We start from the raw sequence: 24,914 nt of genomic DNA on the forward strand, positions 1-24,914 counted from the left end.
ATGACGTCAGGGCGCTCGCCCGATGTCATCTCACGCTATTTCGCGACTGGACACTTCAGCGAGCGCCCAACTGCGGGTCATAAAATTCTGACCCAAGTCTCTCACCCCCGTGCTTGGTGGGTAAGGGTGGGGGAGGGAGGGGGAGAGGTGGGGGTGGGGTAGTGGTGGGGGTTGAAATTTCACCCACAGTGGCAATGCAAATTCAGGAGCAATTTTGTGCTAAGGGCTTTCCAAACTCATCTCGCACATTCCTAAGGTAGCAGAGATTTTCATTCCCTCAGTCAGGTCAGAATCTGAACCCACATTCCAGAGTGAAGGGACAGTGCACTAATTGACTTCACCGTCCATTTCTTCAATGAATAACATGGGCAAATGTCTTCCTGCTTTGAGTAAGCATCTCCCCAATTTATTTGACATCTACGTTTTTGTTTGATTAAGAGCAGAGTTAGTTATGGGCATTTGTAACCTATCAGACTTTCCCTGGTCACAGCACATGGCACCCATTAAATATCATGCTGAGATTTCTAGGATTTCTCTGCCTATCAGGAAAACATTTCAAAATAATAAGAGAATGGACTTCACTGACTTTTCAGTTCTCCTCACTAGACAGTGATCGAATCCTGGAGGATCACAGATCGTAATGTAGAGACATATCAAAATTTTTAAAATAATAAATAAATCCTTTTCAACAAAATAACGTAAAACATAAAGATTTTGAAACTTGGATTTAGTTTTATCTGGTTGTGTGGCCACCAGTTAACTAAGTTAGTGCTTAACTCACACCCTAGCTATCCCTGAGTGCTGAAGCACACTTGGGTATCGTAGTGCAGTGGGGACTCGTAATCCAGAGGCTTGGACTATGAATCCGGAGATTGTGAATTCAAATTCATTTAATTTAAATAAATATAGAATAAAAAGCTAGTATCAGTAATGGCAATCATGAACTATCAGATTGTTGTAAAAACCAATTTGGTTCACTAATGTCCTTTAAGGATGGAAATCTGTTGCCCTTACTCACTCTGGTCTATATATGACTCCAGATCCATGGCAATGTGATTGGCTCTGAAATGCCCTCTGAAATGGACTATTAAGCCACTTGGTGGTATCACAATGCTATAGAAATATTTAAGAAAATAAAACCAGCATTGATGTAGATATCAGATTCAGACGCAACAAAAGCACACCTTGCCCAATCGATCCTGCAACACCCTCCTCATGAACACTTGGGGACTTGTGCCAAAATTGGGGCAGCTGTCATACAGACTAGTTAAGCAACCGCCTGCTATAGTCATGCTCACAGAATCAAACTTTAAGCCAACTCCAGACTCTTCCATCATTATCTCTGAATGCGTCCTGTCCCATTAGTAAGGCAGACCCATCAGAGGTGGCAACACAGTGGCGTACAGATGGAAATGAGTGTCCCAGGCAGTCTTCACCATTGAAACCTCATGGCATCAGGTCAAACATGAACAAGGAAACCTGCTGATTTCCCATACTGGCCCTCAGCTGATGAATCAGTACTCATCCATATTGAATACCACTTGGAAGAAGCACTGAGGGTAGCAAGGGTTCAGAATGTACTCTGTGGTAGCACCAGTACTGACTGAGCCCTGAAGGGCAAGGCTGCCAGACTAGACATTTGGCAGGTGGTGAGAATGGTGGAGTAGACTTATTAAATGGTGGAGCAGGCTTGAAAGGTGAATGGCCTGCTCCTGCTCCTACTCCTTAGGTTCTTATTACGTTCAACACAAGGGAAAAACCTACTTGACCTCATCTTCACCAATCTATATGGCAAAGATGCATATGTCCATGAGAGTATTGTCAAAAGTGACCACTACACAATTTTTGTAGAGGTGGAAGTCCCATCTTCATACTGAGCATATACTCCATCGTTTTGCATGGCACAATCACTGGGCTAAATGGGATGGACTCAGAACAGATCTAGCAGCTAAAAACTAGGCATCCATAAGGCGCTGTAGGCCGTCAGCAGCAACAGAATCATATTTCACCACAATCTGTAACCTCATGGCCTAATATATCCCTCACTCTACCATTACCATCAAGCCTGGGGATCAACCCTAACCTGCCAGTGCAGATACAATGGGCTAAATGGCCTCTTTCTGTGCCATAACTTTTCTATGGTTCAATGGGGAATGTAGGAGAGCATGTCAGGTGCAACACCAGAGGTGCCAAACTGGTGAAGCTACAACACAGGTCTACATGCATACCAAACAGCGGAAGCAGCATGCTATAGACAGAGCTAAGCAATCCCACAACCAACAGGTCAGATCAGAGCTCTGCAAATCTGCCTCATTCATTCGTGAATGGTGGTGGACAATTAACCAACTCACTGGAGGAGGAGACTTCATGAATATTCCATCCTTAGTGATAGGGGATCCCAGCAGATGAGTGCAAAAGACAAGGCTGAAACATTGCTATCACCTTCAGCCAGAGGTATTGAGTGGTTGACCCATCTTGGCTTCCTACTGAAGGTCCCACCATCACAGATGCTAGTCTCAGCCAATTCAATTCACTTCACTTGACATCAAGAAACAGCTGAGTGTGCTGGATACAGCATATGGGTCTTGACAGCATCCTGGCTGTGCTGTTGAAGATTTGTACTCCAGAACGAGCCATGCCTCAAGCCAAGCTGCTCCAATACAGATACAACACTGACATCTGTGGGAGTGAGAGTCCACACTACCTGAAGACCTATGACCTCTATGACCTGGCCAGCCTGTGGGTCAAGCACACATTAAATTAAGACCAGCGCACAATGAGTTAAGGCGGCTTTCTGCTGAATCTGGGGTTGTAAACCATGTATTGTGTAAGGAGCTCAGGGGCCGAGCATCTCCAAACATAGAGGATGATACAGTGTCTGAACGTAAACACTCAGCAATGTCTACAATGATATGGAATGTGCCTGTCTGATTGCTGGGGTTTATGAGAAAGAGTACTGAGCTAATTAAGGAATTATAACCATGGTAAAAGGATAATTGGAAGGAATCGAGAATGGTAAAATGTATTTTAGTTGTGTGCAGATATCTTTGGTTATACTATGTCTTTTTATCCCTACAATTATTTGGTTGTACTGTTACCTGCATGTATCTTTGCGTTGCTATGACTTATTGATCATATGGATGAAATATAATGATCAAAGGAAACAATGGTATTTACTTGTGTGAAAATCACTGTATAGGATAACACATGCTGGAATCATGAAATATGATGTCTCACTAAACACCAACCCTGCTTTGTTACAACTGCATGTCTGTGTGTATTCTGATGGTTAAAGTAGCCAAGACAAACTGGAACAAGAAAGCAGTCTAACTACATCTACCCGACAAGGTGGAAAATTGCCCAGCTATGTCCTGTTCACAAAGAATGCCTCCCTCAACAGCTTGGGACACATCTCATCCGGGCCTGTGGATAAGGCCACTAAACCTGCTGGTATCTCCTCTTTCTCTATGTTAATTTCCTCTGATATCTATACCTGCATCGTCCATTTCCATTGTGAAGACCGACACAAAGTATTCATTGAGGACTGCACCCACGTCTTCTGGGTCCACACATAGATAACCTCTATGGTCCCTAATTGGCCCTACTCTTTCCCTGGTTATTCTCTTGCTCTTTATATATTTTAAAAAACCCCTTTGGGTTTTCCTTTATCCTACCCACCAATGCTTTCTCATGCACTCTCTTAGCTTTCCCAATTTCCTTTTAAAGATACCCCCTACATTTTTTATACTCCTCTAGGGACTCTGCCGAATTGAACCCTTGGTATCTGCCATAAGCTTCTTTTTTTTTCTTAATCCTAAATGTTATGTTCCTTGAAATCCAGGGTTCTCCGGACTTGGTCCCCCACTTTGTTTTTACAGGAACATATTTGCCCTGTATTCTCAGTATTTCCTCCTTGAATGCCTCCCACTGCTCGGACACAGTTTTATCTGCGAGTAGCTATGCCCAGTCCACTTGGGCCAAATCACATTTCATCTTAGTAAAATTAGTCTTTTTTCCAGTTCAGAACTTTTATTCCTGGTCCAACCTTATCCTTTTCCCTAGCTATCCTAAATCCAACTGAGTTATGGTCACTATCTCCAAAATGCTCCCCTACTGATACGCCTTCCATCTGCCCGGACTCATTTTGAAAGTAGGTCCAGAGCTGCCCCCTCCCTTGTTGGGCTTTCTACATACTGGCTAAAAAGTTCTCCTGGCTGCAACTTAAGAATTTTGCTCCCTCCCTACCTTGCACACTAAAACTATCCCACTTAATATTTGGGTAGTTAAAATCCCCTGCTATTACTGCCTTATTATTTTTACACTTCTCTGAAATTTGATTACATATTTAATCCTCTATCTCTCCCAGATTGTTTGGGGGCCTATAGTACACACCGAACAGCATGTTTGTCTCTTTTGTGTTTTTACTTCTACCCGTATGGCCTCATTTGATGATCCTTCCAAGATATCATCCCTCCTCACTGCTATAATTGATTCCTTGATCAATATTGCGACCCCCCTCCCCATGACATTCAACAGCATTATCATTGTCAAATGCCATCAGTAATGAAGAAAATAGTGGCACCAAAGAGTTACAAATCCTAATGATCAGATGGTTTCCAGCCCAGGGATTTAAGGTAATTGGTGGGAACATCACAGATGCTCTAATTACAATCTTCTAAAGTTCTCTTGATTCAGAAACTCTACTTTAGATTTGCACATTGAGCGTATCACTTCACTATTTAAGAAAGGTAACAGAGGGAAACCAAGGAATTAGAGTAGTTAGCTTAACATCTGCTGCTGGGACATGGTTAGAGCCTATATAAGGATAGTGTGACTTAACCTCTGGAAATTTTTCAGAGAACCAACATGGATTTGTAAATGATAGGTCATGCCTGATTGAAATTCCTGAAAGTAGTGGACAGAGAAATGTCTATTGATGTTATTTATATGGACTGCTAGTATTTGATAAAGTTTTTTTTCATTCATGGGATGTGGGTGTCGCTGGCTGGGCCAGCATTTATTGCCCATCCCTAACTGCCCTCGAGAAGGTGGTGGTGAGCTGCCTTCTTGAACTGCTGCAGTCCATGTGGTGTAGGTAAACCCACAGCGCTGATAGGGATTTTGACCCAGCAACAGTGAGGGAACGGCGGGTGATACATTCCCACATCAGGATATTGTGTGGCTTGGAGGGAAACTTCCAGGTAGTGGTGTTCCCATGTGTCTACTGTCCTTGTCCTTCCAGATGGCAGTGGTCGTGGGTTTGGAAGGTGCTGTCTAAGGAGGTTTGGTGAGTTTCTGCAGTGCATCTAATAGATGGTACACACTGCTTGCATCGGTGGTAGAGGGAGTGAATGTTTGTGGAAGGGATGCCAATCAAGCAGGCTGCTTTGTCCTGGATGATGTCAAGCTTCTTGAATGTTGTTGGAGCTGCACTCATCCAGGCATGTGGAGAGTATTCCATCACACTCCTGGCTTGTGCCTGGTAGATGGTGAACAGGCTTTGGGGAGTCAGGAGGTGAGTTACTCGTTGCAGGATTCCTAGCCTCTGACCTGCTCTTGCAGCCACAGTATTTATATGGCGAGTACAGTTCAGTTTCTGGTCAATGGTAACCCCCAGGATGTTGATAGTGGGGAATTCAGCAATAGTAATGCCATCGAATGTCAAGGGGCAATGGTGAGATTTTCTCTTGTTGAAGATGGTTATTGCCTGGCACATGTGTGGCTTGAATGTTACTTGCCACTTGTCATCCCAAGCCTGGATATTGTCCAGGTAAGTACCTCACAACAGACTGTTAGCTAAAGTTTTTGGACCTAAAGTTTAGCTAAAGTTAAAGCCTGTGGATATGAAGGCAAACTATTACCTGGTTAGGAAATTGGCTGAGATGCTGGAGATAGAGAGTAGGGACACTGGGCAGTTGCTGTAATTGGCAGGATGTGATTCGTGGTGTCCCACAAGGATCTGTGTTGCTGCTTTAACTATTCATCATATTTGGATGATGGAATTGAAAGGCACATATCCAAATTTGCTTAATGACATAAATATAGGCAGTGCAGATGGAAGCATAACATTACAGAGATATTGATAGATTAAGTGAATTGGCAAAACTGTCTCAAATGAATTGCAATGTACACAAATGTACATCCAGTTTGGGCATAAAAAGGATAGAACAGGGTACTTTCCAAATGATGAAAAGTTAGAAACAGTGGAGGTCCAAAGAGACTTAAGGGTCCAGGTACATTATCATTAAAATGACCTCGACAGGTAGAGAACAAGACTATTGGAATGCTGGCCTTCATTTCTACAGTCTAGAATACAGGGGAGTAGGCGTCATGCTACAGCTATACAAAGCTCTTGGTTAGACTAATCCTAGAATACTGTGAGCTGTTCTGGGCACCACACCTTAGGAAGAATAAGTTAGTTTTGGAGGGAGTGCTGAGTAGATTTACCATAATTATACCTGGACTCCAAGGATTAAATCATGAGGCGAGATCCAACAAAGTATGATTATATTTCATTGCATTTAGAAGTTTTAGGGGTGATTCAATCAAAGTTTTCAAGATATTAAGGGAAGCATTTAGGGTTGGTAGAGAGAAACTATTTCCACTGGTTGGGACGTTTAGCGCTAGGGGGCAGGCTCTAAATATTGGAGCCAGATCTTTCAGGAGCAAAGTAGATAACATTTCTACACACAAAGGGTGGCAGAAGTTTGGAATTATCTTCTGCAATGGATAATTAATACTAGACCAATGTTACTTTTAAATCAGAGATTGATAGATTTTTATTAACCAAAGATATTAAGGGATTTAAGACAAAGATGGGTACCATGGAGATAGATTGCAGAGCAGACATGATCTCATTGAATGGCAGCAGAACAGACTCAAAGAGCTAAATATCTTACTCCTGTTCCTAAGTTCCTATTTTTCTATCAATATCCTGGGATCACTATTGACCAGAATTTTAACTGGACCAGACACATAAATACAGTGCAGTTGAGTGTTCTCCTTCCTAACTCTTTAACATTTTTCCACCATCTACAAGGCACAAGCCAGGAGTGTGATGGAATCCTCTCCACTTGCCTAGATAAGTGCAGCTCCACAACATTCAAGAAGCACAACATCATCCAGGACAAAGCAGCCTGCTTGATTGGAAGCTCATACACCACCTTAAACATTCATTCCCTCCACCCGAGGTACACAGTGGCTGCAGAGTTCACTATCTACAAGATACACTACAGCAATTTATCACAGCTTCTTTAACTGCATTTCCTAAACCCAGAAGCTCTACAACTAGAAGGACAAAGGCAGCAGGCAGATGGGAACACCACCACGGTCCAAGTTCCCCTCTAAGTTACAACACCATCCTGACTTGGAAATATATTGCCGTTCCTTCACTGTCACTGGGCCATAACCCTGGAACTCCCTTCCTAACTGTGGGTGTACCTACACCACATGGACTGCAGCAGTTCAAGAAGGCAGCTCACTACCACCTTCTCAAGGCTGGGGATGATCAATGAATGTTGGCCTTTTCAGCAAGGTTCACACCAGTGAATGCATTAATTAAAAAAAGGACACAATGGAAATATTTATTTTCTGATTTATCCTTTAGCCATGTACATTTTATTGTAATAAAAACAAAAAATGCTGGAAAAATTCAGATCTGGCGGTATCTGTGGAGAGAGAAACAGAGTTAACGTTTCAAGTCCATATGATGCTTCTTCAGAGCTCTGAAGATACGGAGCATTTCCAGCATCCGCTGTATTTTGCTTTCACATTTTATTGTAAGTTTTCAGTGTCAAAAAAAGAACAAGCTTTTTAAATTCATTTAAAATACTGGAGATTTTAATCAAACTAGGTCTTACTAGTCCTATGCTCTATAATGGAAACCTTTCTGTAAATGGAGTCCAACACCTATTTTAATGAGAACTGGATTTTGAAAGGTGTGGGTATTCAGCCAGGTACCATCATCCCACCCACTTGACCTTCAGCACAATGAGATGTGTGATATCAGCTTGAAAGATAGAGTGACTAACACTGCAGTAATGGGGTGATGACCCAGTAACAGAACAACAACGCTTCAGTGATGAAGTGGCCTGTGGATAGTAAGACAACAAGTTACAACATTCCAAAGGGATGATACATTTTGTTAAAAAGCTGGAGTTTGCTACCTTTATAAAGTGATAGAATGGTGTCGATTAAAAGAAGATTACATGCAAGGGCAAATGGGATGCTCTACTGGAACCCAGGAATAGACATGTAACAATGGGCACAGAGCTGGACATAATGGTGACATCTGGTAGTGTCATTGGGCAGTTTGATTCTGATTACTAAGTGTCTGGGCAAGTACTGAATAGGTTATTTATAACAGATGTCTAATAATGAAAGAATGAATTGACAGGAAGTGCTGGGCATAACAGCATCTGCAAGGGCGTTTTCCTAAAAATTGATTTCCATGGTCCAATGTCTGAAGTTTCCATACTTGCCAAGCAAAGCCTATGTTGTTGTAAATGCAGCTTCTGTTGAGGTTCAAGTGTTCGCAACATGGCTCTGGTGTAGGTTACCTCAGTAAAGTTTAGCAATGGAAATATGACAGTTCTCATGTGTCACTGATTTCACCAGCACACTACCAAGTTGCAAAGACCATCACAAACTTTCTGCCGTTGCTTCTTGTAGTGGAAACAAGCCCTGCATACATTGAGCCAGCGAGTCACTGATAATGAAACCTCACCTCCTGTCATTGGTTTCCAAATTCTGACTGAATATCATACACATCTTGCACTTAAAGGCTGAGTATGGGGGCGAAACAGGAAGCCATTGTGCCACCACCTGCTCACACAACCTCAGAAAGTTTTAAAAATTTATTTGGAAAGAAATCTATTTTAAACTGAAAATATTAAACTGTTCCAGCTGTGATTTGCAGAGTTGCAATATTTGGAATGTTCCACTTGTCAGGTGGGTACCTTAATTTCCCAAATAACCTTTCCCCTTTTTCATTCCATTTTCTCCCCTTTTTGCTTGAAGGCATTGACTACTGCTGGTTTTATGGCTTCACAGGTGACACTGTCTCATCGTGGTACATGAGCGTCGATGGTTAGTGTTGAAAAGCTAGATTATCAGTGATAGAGTGATGGGAAAACTAGAATAACTGGCATAGGGAAGATATAAAATTCCTATCATCAGACAGGAAGGTGAACATCTCACAGGTGAGACTCCTGCTGAATGAAAGAAAATTGGAAGGTTGATTTCAAAGTATTCACCTGCAAAGTGATTATATAAGGGTCTGAAAGATATATATAGAAGACAAACTGCACACCTTCACAAAGCATAATAGGTGATTTGTAAAAAGCCCGTGTTTTGTCTCCATATTGAAAAGCTAAGACTCAGGTGTGTATCATTCAGGTTATCAATCTCATTTAGGACAGAGAATGAGGCTGGGAAATGTCACTGGCAGCAGCTTTGCATTTTTTCTCCATTAGCTCACCTTTTCCCCTTCCCATGGATGAGAAGGAGAAACAACTTGTTGGGAGGCAGCAAACTAAAAAGCTGGCAGTTCACCAGCAGAAACTCTGATTAGTTCAAACTGATTTCCAATCTATTTTTGTATTAGATATATTTGTAGTATGTTGACCTAGGGCTTCTAGATGTTATCAGCAAGTGCAAGAAACTAAATACTCGTTTGCTAGTACAGAACTTGAGCACGTTCCCTTCATATTTGGTATTCTTGCGAATGTCCTGATGAGTGCAAGACATAAAGCTTCGACATGTGTTTTTCTTTCCCAGTGATACTCAAATTAAACACTGTTCCATTCCCCAGCATTAATGACCCTCAACTTGCTGAAAAAAATTAAATTTACCCCCGCAAAAATTTTGCATTGTAATTTCCTTTGCCGTCTTAAGGTACAGGGACAGATGAGAATCAGTAGTATGCTACCTAAACCCACCTAAATGTTATCATCAAGTAATGATACAGTCAGTGCTTTCTGTATCTTGCTGCAGTCACAAATGAAAACTTTCACAAATTGAGCCTACACATTGATAATGTCATGTGTCGGTAGGCGACAATTTCAGTCTCTCCCACAGATGGGGTGGGGGGAAGAAAAATTTGTAATCTTAAATTCTGCAGTGCCTGCACTAATTTGCCAAGTAGCTTTTCAATTGTTTTGCAATGAAGATGATACCATTTTAAGGTCACTAGTTTACACATAAATGGGTCTGTTAACTCATATATTCTGGGTTTGGGATCTCCAATTCACTATGTAAATTATATTAAAGTGCACTGAATGCAGATCATTGTGGTCAAGGATCATTATATTCTGTCAAGTTTCTGAATACATAATCTCCATGATTTGTTAGTATCAGTTTTTAAGTCTTTGCATTTTGTTAAAAGCTTTTTGCATCAAAATAGAGTCCAAGAGCCTACTGAGTTGGGTGGTAATGATTTGGTTGATAACAAATAGACTAGGTAAGAGGGCAGAGCATTGGGAACCCAACAGTTCCCCCACCCCGCCTCATCCCAGAGACACTAAAGCCAATTGTAGCACTCTACGTACATAACTGAAATCAGCTATCTTCTCCTCACTGAAGATCAAACCTTAGATCTTTCTGTGTCTGTGTGGCTCAGTATCACAGGTGAGAGATTTACCCACAGAGCCATAAGGAGAACAGAATGTAAAATTCTTCATTAAATGAAGAGAGAGAGAGAGAAAAAATGATAGATTGACATTTTGTTTAGAAGTAATCAGCACTTACCACGCTCCCTGTTTCTGCAGTTTGGAGAAGAGGTGTTTTGCGAATTGTACACAATGTGGCTGTATGCAAATTCCATGACTATAACTGAACATCCAAGCTGGAAAGGAATGACCTACAGAAAAAAAAATGAAAAAGTTATTACTGCAAAATGAGGGCACTAAGAACCATGAATCACTCTTCTTCAGTGATCTTACTGCTCACCATGTATGCTTCAATTCTATGATTTCAGATGTCAGCATTAAAATTACGGGGAAAAGGTTAAGGTTGCTTCCTTTGGAAAAAAAGATACTTCAGGATGACCTATTTGAGAATTTAAAGATTATGAAGGGAATTAATAAAAAATAATCCAGGGAAAAAATTGTTCACCCCATATCCCAGAAGACACAAGTTAGAAAGCTAGGAAGATGACAGGAATCAAGCAAAATTTATACATTCCATGAGCAGTGGACTTTTTAATAAGCTACCAGAAGTGGATATGGAAATGGACAATCTAAATGAGCAGAAGTGACACTTTTGGACAGAGAAAGGATTGAGTGACATGATGATGAGGAAGCTGGGTGGAACTGAACATATTAATTTTATTGTCATGTGGATGTTTTTGAACAACTCCAATCTATCAGCTAGCAAAGAGTGGAATGTTTACCACTTCACGCAACAGTTGACAGTCTTCATGCTTTGCAACAGTGATCTTTACATGTCACGCATCAGTAACTATCTGTCCCCAGCACATGTACTCGGCGTTGCTACATCAGCCCCCACCCAACCTGCAAGGAACTCTGTAGATGTATCGGGGAGATTTTAGTAATAAGAACATTCACCCCAGTTTGTCAATGTACAAGCCATCTATGTTTGGATCCGTTTTATTAGTGCACACGAGTGATCCACGAGCTATGTATTTATAGGGTTAACCAGTGCTCTACCTCTGAATCTAAACTGACCAGAATGAATCCCATACAAAAATAAAAATACCTGGAAAAACTCAGCAGGTCTGGCAGCACCTGTGGAGAGGAACACAGTTAACGTCTCGAGTCCGTATGACTCTTAAACAGAACTAAATAAAAATAGAAAAGAGGTGAAATATAAGCTGGTTTAAGGGTGGGGGGTGGGATAGGTAGAGCTGGATAGAGGGCCAGTGATAGGTGGAGATAGCCAAAAGATGTCATAGACAAAAGGACAAAGAAGTGTTGAAGGTGGTGATATTATCTAAGGAATGTGCTAATTAAGGGTAGAAAGCAGGACAAGCAAGGTACAGATAGCCCTAGTGGGGGTGGGGTGGGGTGAAGGGATCGAAAGAGGCTAAAAGGTAGAGATAAAACAATGGATGGAAATATATTTAAAAATAATGGAAATAGGTGGAAAAAGAAAAATCTATATAAATTATTGGAAAAAAAAGGGGGGGGATTGGAAAGGGGGTGGGGATGGAGGAGAGAGTTCATGATCTAAAATTGTTGAACTCAATATTCAGTCCGGAAGGCTGTAAAGTGCCTAGTCGGAAGATGAGGTGCTGTTCCTTCAGTTTGCATTGAGCTTCACCGGAACAATGCAGCAGGCCAAGAACGGACATGAGGGCATGAGAGCAGGGTGGAGTGTTGAAATGGCAAGCGACAGGGAGGTCTGGGTCATGCTTGCGGACAGACCGAAGGTGTTCTGCAAAGTGGTCACCCAGTCTGCATTTGGTCTCTCCAATGTAGAGGAAACCTTTTAGCCTATTTTGATCCCTTCTCTTCACCCCACCCCACCCCCACTAGGACTATCTGTACCTTACTTGTCCTGCTTTCTACCCTTAATTAGCACATTCCTTAGATAATATCAGCACCTTCAACACCTCTTTGTCCTTTTGTCTATGACATCTTTTGGCTATCTCCACCTATCACTGGCCCTCTATCCAGCTCTACCTGTCCCACCACCCCACCCCCCCACTCCTTAAACCAGCTTATATTTCACCTCTTTTCCATTTTTACTTAGTTCTGTTGAAGAGTCATACAGACTCGAAACGTTAACTGTGTTCCTCTCCTCAGATGCTGCCAGACCTGCTGAGTTTTTCCAGGTATTTTTATTTTTGTTTTGGATTTCCAGCATCCGCAGTTTTTTGCTTTTATCTGAATGAATCCCATACAAGCCAACTGACTGACTCCTTCCACTGCTGAGTTGGGATCGTGGTACATAATCACTCTCGTGAATGCCAATATTGATCAGTGTGATCAATGAAAGTCACTTATTGGGGCTAAATCTGAGCAAATCTAATCCACTGCCTGATGCTTCTCATCCAGGCAGTGTTCAATCTAATTCTCCGTCAAGCCTGGTTTCCAATCAATTTTAATAAATTAACAGGATAAAATTAAGATTTATGTATTTTTAAAATTTGAGCTTCCTATTTTGTAAACTCGGGCACTTTGTCAAATTTCCTCTCATTCCAAAGCTCCTGAATTATTTAAGATGTTGGTAAATATGACAGACTAGAACTTGCTGATAAAATGAAGCTTGGGAAGGAAGCACACCATTGTTAATGCACAAATTGGCCTCTGTAACAAAAAAACAACCCCAAGAATAATAAATCACCACAGCTTGTTGCAAAACTTGACGCAAAAACTTATAGGGAATTTTTATTTAAGTTGAACGATACAGGAACAAATCTATTTAGCATTGCATGCTTTGAAGTGCTCCATTCCGGCAAGATTTGCTAGGATTGGGGGGTGGGGTAGAGAATTCCAACTGGGAATGAAGATTGGTTTTTAAGGATCGGTGAATACCTACAATTTTGTCTCATTATCATTAGGGATCTGGTAATGCATGTGAAGAAATTTCCCTGTGGAGACTGAATAGCTGGGGTAGAACGTGTGATTGAGGTCCATCTGACCTGGTTCGTTATGCATTTCAAATCAGCAAATTAATAAGACTCCCACACTCCAATTCACAATGGCCTAAGACCACTGAGAGATAGCCTTTAAACAGCTTACTGTGCTCAACCTTTTGAATGTTATTCAGCTGTTTAAGGTGACGGTGAGTGGAAAGCATGTTAATGAATGTAACAGAAGTGGATTACTGTTCTTTGTCCATGGATAACAGGCACAGATTTCCGAGTGTCCCTGAATAGTTCCACAGCACTACATTGCTAGTGCTACTTCCCCTTTATCCATGAGAATCCTGTGGCTTTTAGGGACAATAAATATTGGTCCAGAATTTGTTGGATAGAGGGATATTGCAGCATGTCCTTTTAGCTAGAGCTTTATGTTTTAAAACACTTTACTTATAAAGTTGCTGGAAGTCAGCTGACAACCGCATCTGGAACCTTGGTGAACGATGGAACTAATAGTGTACCTCCTTAAGCAATGGGAATGAAGGGGTGAGAAATGAACAGAAGAATAACTGACAAAGAGGGTAAATTACAGAAGGTGAATTCAAAATCAAATCAGGAGCAGGAAGAGAAATAAAGAGAGAACACAAAGGGATGGATGAAGAGAAAAAGGAAAAATAAGAAAAAAATTAAAAGATTTGAAATTTAAAATGTTTTAAATCTCAGAGGAATTTACTCTATGGAGGAATAGATTAAATAGTTTTCTTTCTGGGATAGGGAGATTTATTGGCATTCCATTAACGTACTATTAAAAGGGTACTTACACTGTTGAGTACTAGTTCTACTTGCGGCAGCAAGTTTAATTTGAGCTCTTCTCCGTCCAAGCCCCAAAGACTCCTTCCAGGTGAAAAAGTGATTAACTTTGTGTTTCTTTTAATTTAGCACACTGTAATTGCTGTTCACGGTGCAGTCCCCTCTACACTAGGAAGACTAAATGCAGGTTGAGTGACCACTTTGCAGAACACCTCCGTTCCATTTGCAAGTGTGACTCCAAACTTCCATTTTAGCTGTTTGTCATTTTAACTTTCCACTCCTCTCGACTCCCACTCTGTCCTCAGCCTCCTACACTGTTTCAATGAAGGTCAACGTATGCTCAAGGAACAGCAACACCTCATCTTTTGGCTAAGCACCTTACAGCCTTCCAGGCTCAACATTGTGTTCAACAATTTCAGATCACAACCTCTGCCCCCTTTTTAATTTTGCTTAAGTTTTGTATGGCAGCTGTTGGTAATGATACTGCAGTTTCCCATTACATCTCCTGTAGACACATCTTTATTTCTTTACTTGCCCCATTGCTACCCGGTTTTGCCTTGCATGATCAGCTCTTTTGTCATTTAATCTCTCCTGCCTTCCACCTTAATTCAGACCTTCTCTTTTGTTTTTACTACTTCTCCCGCCCCTCCTTTCCTCGTGTTCGTACTTACTTTAAACCGATTACATCTCTTAACTTTTCCAGTACTGATGAAAGCTTATCGACCTGAAACATTAACTCTGGCTCTCTCTCCACAGATGCTGCCAGATCTGCTGAGTATTTACAGAATTTTCTGTTTTTTTTTTATTTCAGATTTCCAGCACCTGCAGTATTTTATTTTTAAAAATTTGAGCTTAAGGCGAAAACCAACTTAGAAATAGCGGAGAGGTAGGGGAAGGGCTGCTATTTGTGCAAGGCAAGCAACAGAACATTTTTAATCAACCAACAAGTTCTGGGGATTCACAATTCCCGCAATATCTCCTTGACTGAATTTGCTGGCTGATTTAGGTATTAATTATGTTGCGACTTGCGAACTAACTATTTTTATTGGCAGGGTTTGAGCCTTTTTGTCCTATGGAGTATTTGATCATTTCAGTCCAGTCCATTCCTACTTCTACTGTCAATCAGATGTTTATCTGTTTCTTTTTTTGAAGGATTTAATAGACACAGCATCAGTTTTATTCTCTAAAATAGCTAATTAAAGGGCGACTTCAATGAATTTGGCCATCCAGTATTTCACTATGGCTTTTTATTTTCCATGGCTGAAATTTGAGTCTGAGTCTTTGTGGTGGACAACGTTATACAATGAAGAGGAGGCATCATTCCTCTCTGCTCTTCCTCATTTTTAACACCCAGACATTTAAGTATTATATCCCATCTATCTCTCAGTGTGACATTGATTAGACATTTTATTTTCCTGCAATATTCCTTCCTTTTCCTGTTTAGATGGTGAGAGTTGGCAACATCATGGTAGGTTCTGTAGAGTAAGTGAGGTTGATTGGTTTGTGAGACAACTGATCATTACTGGCAATGTACTGATTTGGTCATTGGCTTGGAAGTGCTCAGACTCGATAGTTTTATTGAAATCAGGACCCGCAAAGTTTAGTTGAAACAGCCTCTGAGGAGAGGAGGGAAGAACAATTAAACAGGATCCCTTTCCGGCGCACACCCAGCCCAAGCCCCATCACCTTGTTTGCTTTCACTCATCATTTACTTGTTGGAGGCATCTGGAAATCATTTCTAATTTGACACCTCGGGTGGGCAAAGGTGAGTGGGGACAAAATCAATGAAATTAATTTGAGATTGATGCATATTTGAAGAGCGAATCAAAATGGTGTTATTTCAATACATTGTGCGTGCGAAATAATTACTTTGCACACACAAAGTTTTACTTCGTATAGGTCATGTTCAATCTTGTTCTGTACAATGTTAGCTAGTCTCTACTGGGATAGTAATGGGTTTCTACTACATAGCCTGGACTAGAGATGGGAAAATGCAGCCACAAGACTATCCAATAGATCACAACAGCACTGGCAATACATAATAGTACACAACAGAATCCAATTGTACTTAAAGTGTCGAACAGTATTCTGTAGCGCACAAGAGCCCTACAGTGCACAAAAGCACTCAAAAGTACACAGTATTATACAACAACTTTCAACAGTGTCCAACAGCATGAGCAGCCCACAACAATGCCCAACCGTGCAGGCCCGCACTCACCAGGGTACAACAATGTTCAACAATGTGCAGCAGCACTTAGCAGAGTGCACCAGCACCTTACAGTACACAACAATGCCCAATAGTGCACAACCATGTATAAAAATACGCAATAGTATCCTACAGTGCATAATAGCATTGACTGTGTATACTATGTTACACAAAAATACACAACGGCATCTAATGGCACAGAGCAGCATGCAAAAGTGACTGCTAGTACCCAGTGGTACCCTGCAGCACCCAATGGTATGTAACAGCTACTTCAATGTAGAAAATATCACAAAATACCGTATCTGATGAAAGGCCACAGGCCTGAAACGTTAGATCTTTTTCTCGCTCCACAGATGCTGCCTGACCTCCTGAGTATTTCCAGCATTTTCTGTTCATATTGGAAAATATCATAAGATCCTTTACATGGTGGAGTGGAGGGCAGGGGAGAGGAGAGAAAAAGTTTATATAAAAAGATACCAAACTATGGTGTGTGATTTAGGAGAGATGGCTGGAATCCTGATTGCAAAGAAGGATTTTGACAAGGTTTTTGAAGTACAGAGAGAATTGGAGAGTTGGTGGGATTTCAGCAGGGAGAGTAGATCTGAGGAGAGTAGAGGCTCTGCACCAACAGTGGGTTGATGAGAAGTGGAGCTGGATAGGAGGCCAGAATCAGAGTGCTGTAGAGTCTGGAAGGAGTTTTAAACCTTGAAGAGATTGTGGAAATTAGGTGCAAGGGCATAGAAAAATATGAAGACATGGATGGGGATAGGAAACCAATGTACTTCAGCAAGAGCAATGGACAAATAGGACTTAATGTGGGAACAAAATGTTGGAAGTGGAAATTTGAAGGGTGAAGAACAAAATCTTGACAATGAGGACATTGATGAAATAACAATGACGGTGGAATGAATAAAGATTATAGTCACAGTCGCAGGTAACGTTGCAGAGATAAATGCAAGTGGCCATGATGATGAATATGATATGGTTTTGCAGCTCTAGGTCAGACAGGATGCCAAAATTTTGTACTATCTTGTTACAGTGGAGATTGAAAATGAGATAACAGGAGCAGAAGATAGGTTAGGTGACAGAAATTATCTTGGAGATAACGTGGGGTAGATGGGATGGAAACTACAGAGTGATGGTAGAATTAGGAGGTAGTTTGGGTGGGGAACTGGTGTTAACAGGATCCAAGCTGGTTGGTGAAGTCAAAACCAAGACACAAAGCTTTATTTTATTGAGAGAGTTTATTGACTTTGTTCAGTCTCAGCTCTCCTCCTACAACCCCAGTGCCCCATCTGTTCCCTATTTATACTTATAATTTATTGTTTTTCTTGTTTTACTAAAAAAAAAACAAAAATCAATAAAAGAGAGGGGATGACACCCCCTGGAGGGGCACTGTAACAAAAATCAAAACGTCAAAGGAAACTTAACTAACTAAACCAAAATATCATTCCCGGGTCCCCTATTTATAAGTGCTCAAATTATTTAAACAATGCCCTTCACCTGTGTAGCCCAACAATATAATTAACATACCATTAACAACTGGAAACAGAATCTTAGAAATAAAGCAGTGTGTGTGGCTTTTTGCCATTGGTTTTGGGGTGAAATGGTGTAGTAAAGGAGTTTAAGGAGGTGCCAATTTAGGACAATAAGCCCAGAGGCTAATGGGACTTGATATAGGAGAAGAGTTTGAGATGAGCTGAAGATTATGGAAGATGGTAGACAATTAGGAGAGCATTGGAATAATTGAGTATTGAGGTGACAAAGGCATTGCTGAAGATTTCAATAGCAGATGGTGTTTAAAGTCTGTGATGAAATGCTACAGCTGTGAACTGCCATTTCTAAAGAAACTGCTAATCTACAATTCTGTTTTGCCTCTTTAAAAAAGTATCTTCCAGCCATAATGTAAATTTAAATCAGCTAGGAATCAATGCCATTATACACATTTCTCAGCTTTATTATTTTATGACCTTTGTAATTTTTCTTGTCTATCATCTATCACTTGGTGATCACCAGGATTCTCAAGTCTCCCTGACTTAACTGGACATTTAACATCAAACAAGTTAGGAGCAAAAGTGGGTGACATTATGCAGGTGGAGATAGGCAGCCTTCATGAAGGACAGGATCTGGGATCTGAAACCCAGCACGGGGTGAAACAGGGTGTTGAAGTTGTGAACATTCTGGTTCAGTTTTAGACAATGGCTAGAATGACAGCATCCAATTATGAACAGTGTACAACAGCACCCAATATCACACAACTGTCCCCAACAGCATCCAATATGAAATGTTAACCAATTTTCATATCTTGTTAGAGCTGCTAGGACTAAGTTTATACACGTGTACTCCATGGATTTAAACCTTCCCACCTGTAATGGGAGCAGTGTTGCTGTGTGTTTCTGACATCTTGTATTTTTAACTGTAGATTTTCAGCACTTGAACTTCCTCCTTATTGGGGGGCGTTCTGTGGTCCGGAAGTGCACCATGATTTCCCAGGAATCTTTGCCTGTGAGAACTGTTAGCTGCTTTTAAAAAATTATTTCATGGGCTGCAAGCATCGCTGGCAAGACCAACATATATTGCCCATCCCTAAATGCCCTTGAGAAAGTGGTGGTGAGCTGCCTTCTTGAACTGCTGTAGTCCATGTGGTATTGGTACCCCCACAGTGCTGTTAGGAGAGGAGTTCCAGGTTTTTCACCCAACAACAGAGCAGAATGGCAACATAGTTGCAATTCAGGATGGGAAGTTGTAGGTGGTGGTGTTTCCATGCACCTGCTGCCTTTGTCCTTCTTGTAGAGCTCGTGGGTCTGGAAGGTGCTGTTGAAGGAGCCTTGGTGAAATGCTGCAGTGTATCTTGGGTGAATTGCTGCAGTGTATCTTGTAGATGGTACACACTGCTGCCACTCTATGCTGGTGGTGCAGGGGGAGAATGTTTAAGGTGGTGTGCAATTACCCCATTAACTCAGCTGATGGATACAGTGACTGTCATTCCTTTATGTGAATAATAACAGAGATTTTAGGGACCAGCAGTGCAGGTTCAGATTTCTACAAGGAAGAAATAAAATGTTAAAAATAGCTCCACCCCCATGACACCTGTGACTCAGAAAATGTGTGGGGCGAGACTGCATTTTTCTTATTAAACTATCACAGTAAACCTAGTTAAATGTAGATTGTAAATAAATTACTAATCCATTATCGTGCTAAGTAGGATATAACAGAGGTGAAACTTATTACTTAGGATCTTCTGGAAGAACAAAAATGTAGCCGACATTTTTAAGATTATGACAGTAATAATAAAATTAATTGAGACAAATAATCATAGAGAACTGGATATCTTAGATATGGCATTGCATAATGAGGCTGGATTAATTAATAATCTTGTAGTAAAGGAATACCTTGGGAAGAGTGATCATAATATGAAGAATGTCATATTAAGGTTGAGTGTGATGTGGAACCTTTGAAAATAGTATATTTTGATTTTCAGAAGGTATTTGGTAAAGTGCCACATGAGGGATTAGAACACAAAATTAGGGTTTATGGGATTAGGGGTAATATATTAATCTGACCAGGGAATTTGTTAGTGAGCAGAAAACTGAGAGTAGTAATAAACAAGTCATTTTCAGATGGCAGGGTCAAACTATTGGATTGCTGCAAAGATCAGTGCTTGGGCCAATTAACAATCTATATCAATAACTTAGATGAGGGGTCCACGTGTAATTTATCCAAGTTTGCTGACAGACCGAGGTGGGAGAAGAGGATGACGCAGGAGTTTACAAAGGGTTAAGTGAGTGGGAAAGAAGGGGGCAAATGGAACACAATGCGGGAAAATGTGAGCTTATTCAATTTGGTAGGATGAATAGAAAAACTGACTATAATCTAATGGTGAGAAAATATTAAATGTTGGTGTTCAGAGGCATTTGGGCATCCATGTACAAGAAACACAAAGTTAACATGCAGGTACAGCGATTAGGAAGGCAAATAGTATGTTAGCCTTTATTGCAAAGGTGTTAGAGTATAAGAGTGAGGAAGCCTTGCTGTGAATATTAGTGCTTTGATGAAATCACACTTTCAGTACTATGTACAGTTTTGGTCTCTTTACCGAAGGAAGGATATACTTGCCTCAGAGAGGTTGCAACAAAGATTTACTAGATTGATTCCTGAGATGAGAGGGTTGTCCTATGAGGAGAGATAGAGCAGAATTGACCCACATAAATTTAGAAGAATGAGACTTGATCTCATTGGAGATCACCTTAGAGGGTGGATGCTGATAGGCTCTTTTACTCAGCTGAAGGGTCTAGAACCAGAGGACATAATCTCAGGATTAAGCAGTCAGCTATTTAGGGCTAAAATGAGGAGAAATTTCTTCATTCAGAGGGTTGTTAATCTTTGGAATTTTCTACCCCAGAGGGCTGTGGTGCTCAGACACTGAGTATATTTAAGACTGAGATCACTTAAGCCCTAAGGGAATCAAGGGATGTGGGGAAAGGTTGGGAAAGTGAAGTTTTCGTCAAAGGTGAACTGTGATCTTATTGAATGGTGGGGCAAGTTTGGGGGACTGTACAGCATGCTCCTGCTCCAATGTTCTTATTATGATGAAGGATTCAAATAGCAGGTTATACACATTAGAGTTGAGGAAGTGAGGAATAAGAAGGAAACCAAAGGGGAATAGTGCAATAAGCTGAGATGTCATTGAAGTGAACAGTATAAATGGGTTCATGAGGCAATTTGTTGTGCATCCTGGAGAGAAAAGGAATTAAGGATATAGTGAGAAGGGGATAGGTGGTATTGTTCTATCACAGAGGGGTTGGATCATTGAGCCCAATGCTAACTTTTTGTTCTTAAAAAATTATAGCTCAAAGGTAGTCAGGGATTATGTAAATACATTGGGAATTAATGCTGAGGACCCATCCTATACAAAGAAACCTAATTGTTAAATCTATTTCCATTAATTAATATTGACTACATTCCAGAAGCAATTGAGTGGCAATTCTTTTCAAACAGAGCCTCACTGTAATACCCTAAAGAAATCCTAAATGCAGATGCAATTGCCTGGTGGTTATTCCTTCATTTCCAATGTAAGACCAATAAAAAAAACCCGCACCCCTTTATAACATTCAGTGCTTTTATTGTTGGTACAGCTTGTGAATTATAGTGCTCAATTAGAGCTCCCGGAGCTATAACTGCTGTTCTCCCCTTCTTTGTCTGAAAGGGTTCTGCTATTCACCGATAGGTCCATTGATACAACATGCGCTAAGCCCTGGCTTTTTCCAATCCACCTTCCCAAGCAACCTTGGCCAATCTTGGGAATCGCAGAGATAGGTCCTGAACACCACTACACTGACATGCTGTTAGCAGTGCGAGTACTACACACTGTTCCCAAATTTATCAATGCAAGAATCCCATCTACCACAATTTATTATTCAAGGTAATGGTAGTGTAGTAGTTACATGGTGGTGTGTTACACTTCACTCAGGGCGTATGAGTTACTGTGGCAACGCACACTTCTACATGCATGTTGTAGCCTGGAGCTATGAATAGTGATGGTAGAGGCTCCAACTTTCTTTCCATCACATGGCTGACCAGCAATAACACCCTCTCTTGCTGCCTGCCATTTGCATGTGTTGAAAGAATTTACAGGTTGACACTCAATCTGTTTGGCTACTGTCTGAATGTGCCTTCCTTGGCCATCAAGTCCTGCGGTGGGCCTTAAACCTGGAGCTTCTGGCTCGGAGGCAGGGATGCTACTCACTGTGCCACAAGACCTCCAGTAATTATATCACAGGGCCAATAATGGGAGACCTGGACAGATCATATGAACTTAAGTTCCATCATCGCAGTTTGAGAATTTGAAGTCTTTTTTTTAACTGAGAAAGTGAAAAAAGATTCTGGTATCAATAAAATTGGCTGTAAAACTGTTGGATTGTCATTAAAATAAACTGGTTCACGGATGGCCTTCAGGGAAGTAAATCTCACATCCTTATTTGCTCCGGTCTATATGTGACTCCAAAACAAAATCATTTCAACAGGAAATCCATAAAAACATATTGGGTAAGATTTTCATGTGCAGCAATATCTTAATGTGATAATGAAATACACATTTATGATTTTGCTAGAAATAATGATCAGAAGAGATCACCATGAACACAGTTACAATGTTAAGGCACATAACAAGCACACTGTTTCTTACCTCAACATCCTCCCCAATTTAACAGACTCCTCGCTGTAGCATTGCCTAATATCTCAGAAAAAGCTTGCACCTCACTGCCTAAAAGTTAAGCCATATAAACAGCTTCTATACAAGAGACTGCTTCTATATATGCTCTGTGTGGTTACAAATGAAAGCATTCACATTATATAAAGTGTACATTGCAAGTGCACGTGCACACTTCCCTGCTACCACCGAAAAAGAAACCTGCTCTCCCAATTGCAAATGCAGGAGGGGCCAAAGTCTTGTCCCAGACTATAGGAAGTTACTTCTGTACCTGACAGATGAGGAGGGGTCTCGCCTAGGATGAGGAGATTTAATCCGAAGGTTCCTCTAGATGTTCACCTCACAGTTCAAGGGGAGCCTTTTCAATCAACATCTGAGTGTTGCAGTGCAGGGCTGTGACCAAGACAGGAAACAAGTCACTACTATCTGCACCCCTTCATCAGCAACTATTTTTAACTGAGATAAAATATATATTCAAGAAGACAGAGATGGTTCAGACCTGCACAGGAAACAGAGATAGAAAGGTTTCAGTAAATTATACAAAAACAGGAAACTACAAGGAGGAAAGAAAAAAAATCAGAGCTAACAAATGGCCCAGTTTAGACTGAATAACTCTGAAGTAAATTAACTGCGAATTAAATTCAAATTATTTTTTTGTTGAACAGAGATTTATCTATATTTTTTAAGTCACAGAGTTCATTATTATGTGTTTTCTTGCTAACCTAGTGGTTGCAATATGGGACTAGAAACCTAGAGGTTATGAGTTCAAATCCCTCTATAACAAGCTGTGATATTGAAATAAATAAATCTGATGGTGAACACTACTGTTGTAAAATCTCATCTTATTCACTAATGCCTAAGAGGGAAGGAAATCTACCATCCTGACCCAGTTCTGGTCAACATTTAGCTTCAGTCCTACCTTGTATGGTTGACTGATGTCCTTTGACATGACCTAACCAGCTCCTCAGCTGTAACCAATCACTACAAAGTAAGAAGATGTTATAGAGTTGATCTTCAGACAACTTTTCTTAGCAGAAACATTTAACTTTATTTACAAGACAGCAGCAGCAACTACACCTTTGCATCAAGCTCCATAACTAAAGAACTTCCCAGTAGAGGTTCCCCGCACTGTTAACACATTGGTCTACACAGATCATGTGATCTTACAACACAGGATTATTCTTAAAGTTACAGCCCTACATTTCCAAAAACTACAATTACTACATTCCTCCCCCTTTAACTTTTCTGTACATTTTGTATTTACAAGGATATTTATCTCGTGACACTACAATATTTACACAGGTCATGAAATTACAAGTTTAGTCTTTCAGGTGGTTCCCTGATCAGTGTGGAACGTCACAGCTCCACAACTTCAGATTCTTTGGTAGGAAACACATTCTCTGGAACCACATTAACATCAGGTACCTAATTAGGCACTTGCAGTTCAGTGTCTTCACTCCGACAGAGACATCGGGCATGTCTGTCCTTGACTGAGCAACTTCAACAGGAACAACTAGTTCAGTAATGGTTACAGGCAGAACAATATCTTGTTGTGGTATCTCTCTTTATCTTAAATGATCCACATGCTTACAGGTGATCCGGCTCTCCATTTCCACATGTTATGACAATGGTCCGGTCACTGAACTCACTTTACCAGGTAACCACTTCAGTCCTCCACCAAAGTTCTTTACATATACTGCTTCTCCAACAGTAAATTGTCTCTCATGACTATGCAAATCATGAGTCGTTTTTTGGTTTCCTTGACTTTTCTCCACCTTCCCCTCCAGATTGGGAAGTATTAGGCTTAGTCCTGTCCGGAGGCAGCACCTCATCAGTAATTCTGCAGGTGTTGCTCCTGTCATAGTGTGGGGGGTTGTTCTGGAGTGAAATAGAAAACGAGCAAGCTTGGCCTCCAGTGAGTCACCTGTTAACTTTTTAATTCCCACCTTAAAACTATATTCATATGCTGCCAAAACTAGGGCCCATCTTTGTATTCTTGTAGAGGCTATGGGAGGTATAGCCTTTTCCTCACTAAACAGACCCAAAAGTGGTTTGTAGTCTGATACTATTGTGAAGTGTCGCCCATGCATGTATTGATGGAATATTTTTACACGAAAATAATCGACAGACCTTCCTTTTCGATCTGA

The 24,914-nt window shown here is 40.8% G+C and overlaps 1 protein-coding gene across 1 annotated transcript in view; it reads right to left on the bottom strand.

Annotated features, from left to right (window-relative positions):
- LOC144684813 (circularly permutated Ras protein 1-like) overlaps positions 1-23,876 on the bottom strand; it is a 70,086-nt gene extending 46,210 nt beyond the window's left edge. Inside the window, exons 1-3 of the mRNA XM_078549065.1 lie at positions 23,687-23,876; positions 23,039-23,160; positions 10,747-10,858 (exon numbers count right to left, since the gene is read on the bottom strand). Coding sequence (XP_078405191.1) covers positions 10,747-10,822 — 76 coding nt within the window. The 5' untranslated portion in view covers positions 10,823-10,858; positions 23,039-23,160; positions 23,687-23,876. The remainder of the gene's footprint in view (positions 1-10,746; positions 10,859-23,038; positions 23,161-23,686) is intronic.
- Between the last annotated feature and the right edge of the window lie 1,038 nt (positions 23,877-24,914).

Source organism: Cetorhinus maximus, chromosome 9, assembly GCF_964194155.1.
Source record: "Cetorhinus maximus chromosome 9, sCetMax3.hap1.1, whole genome shotgun sequence".
Lineage (NCBI taxonomy): Eukaryota > Metazoa > Chordata > Chondrichthyes > Lamniformes > Cetorhinidae > Cetorhinus > Cetorhinus maximus.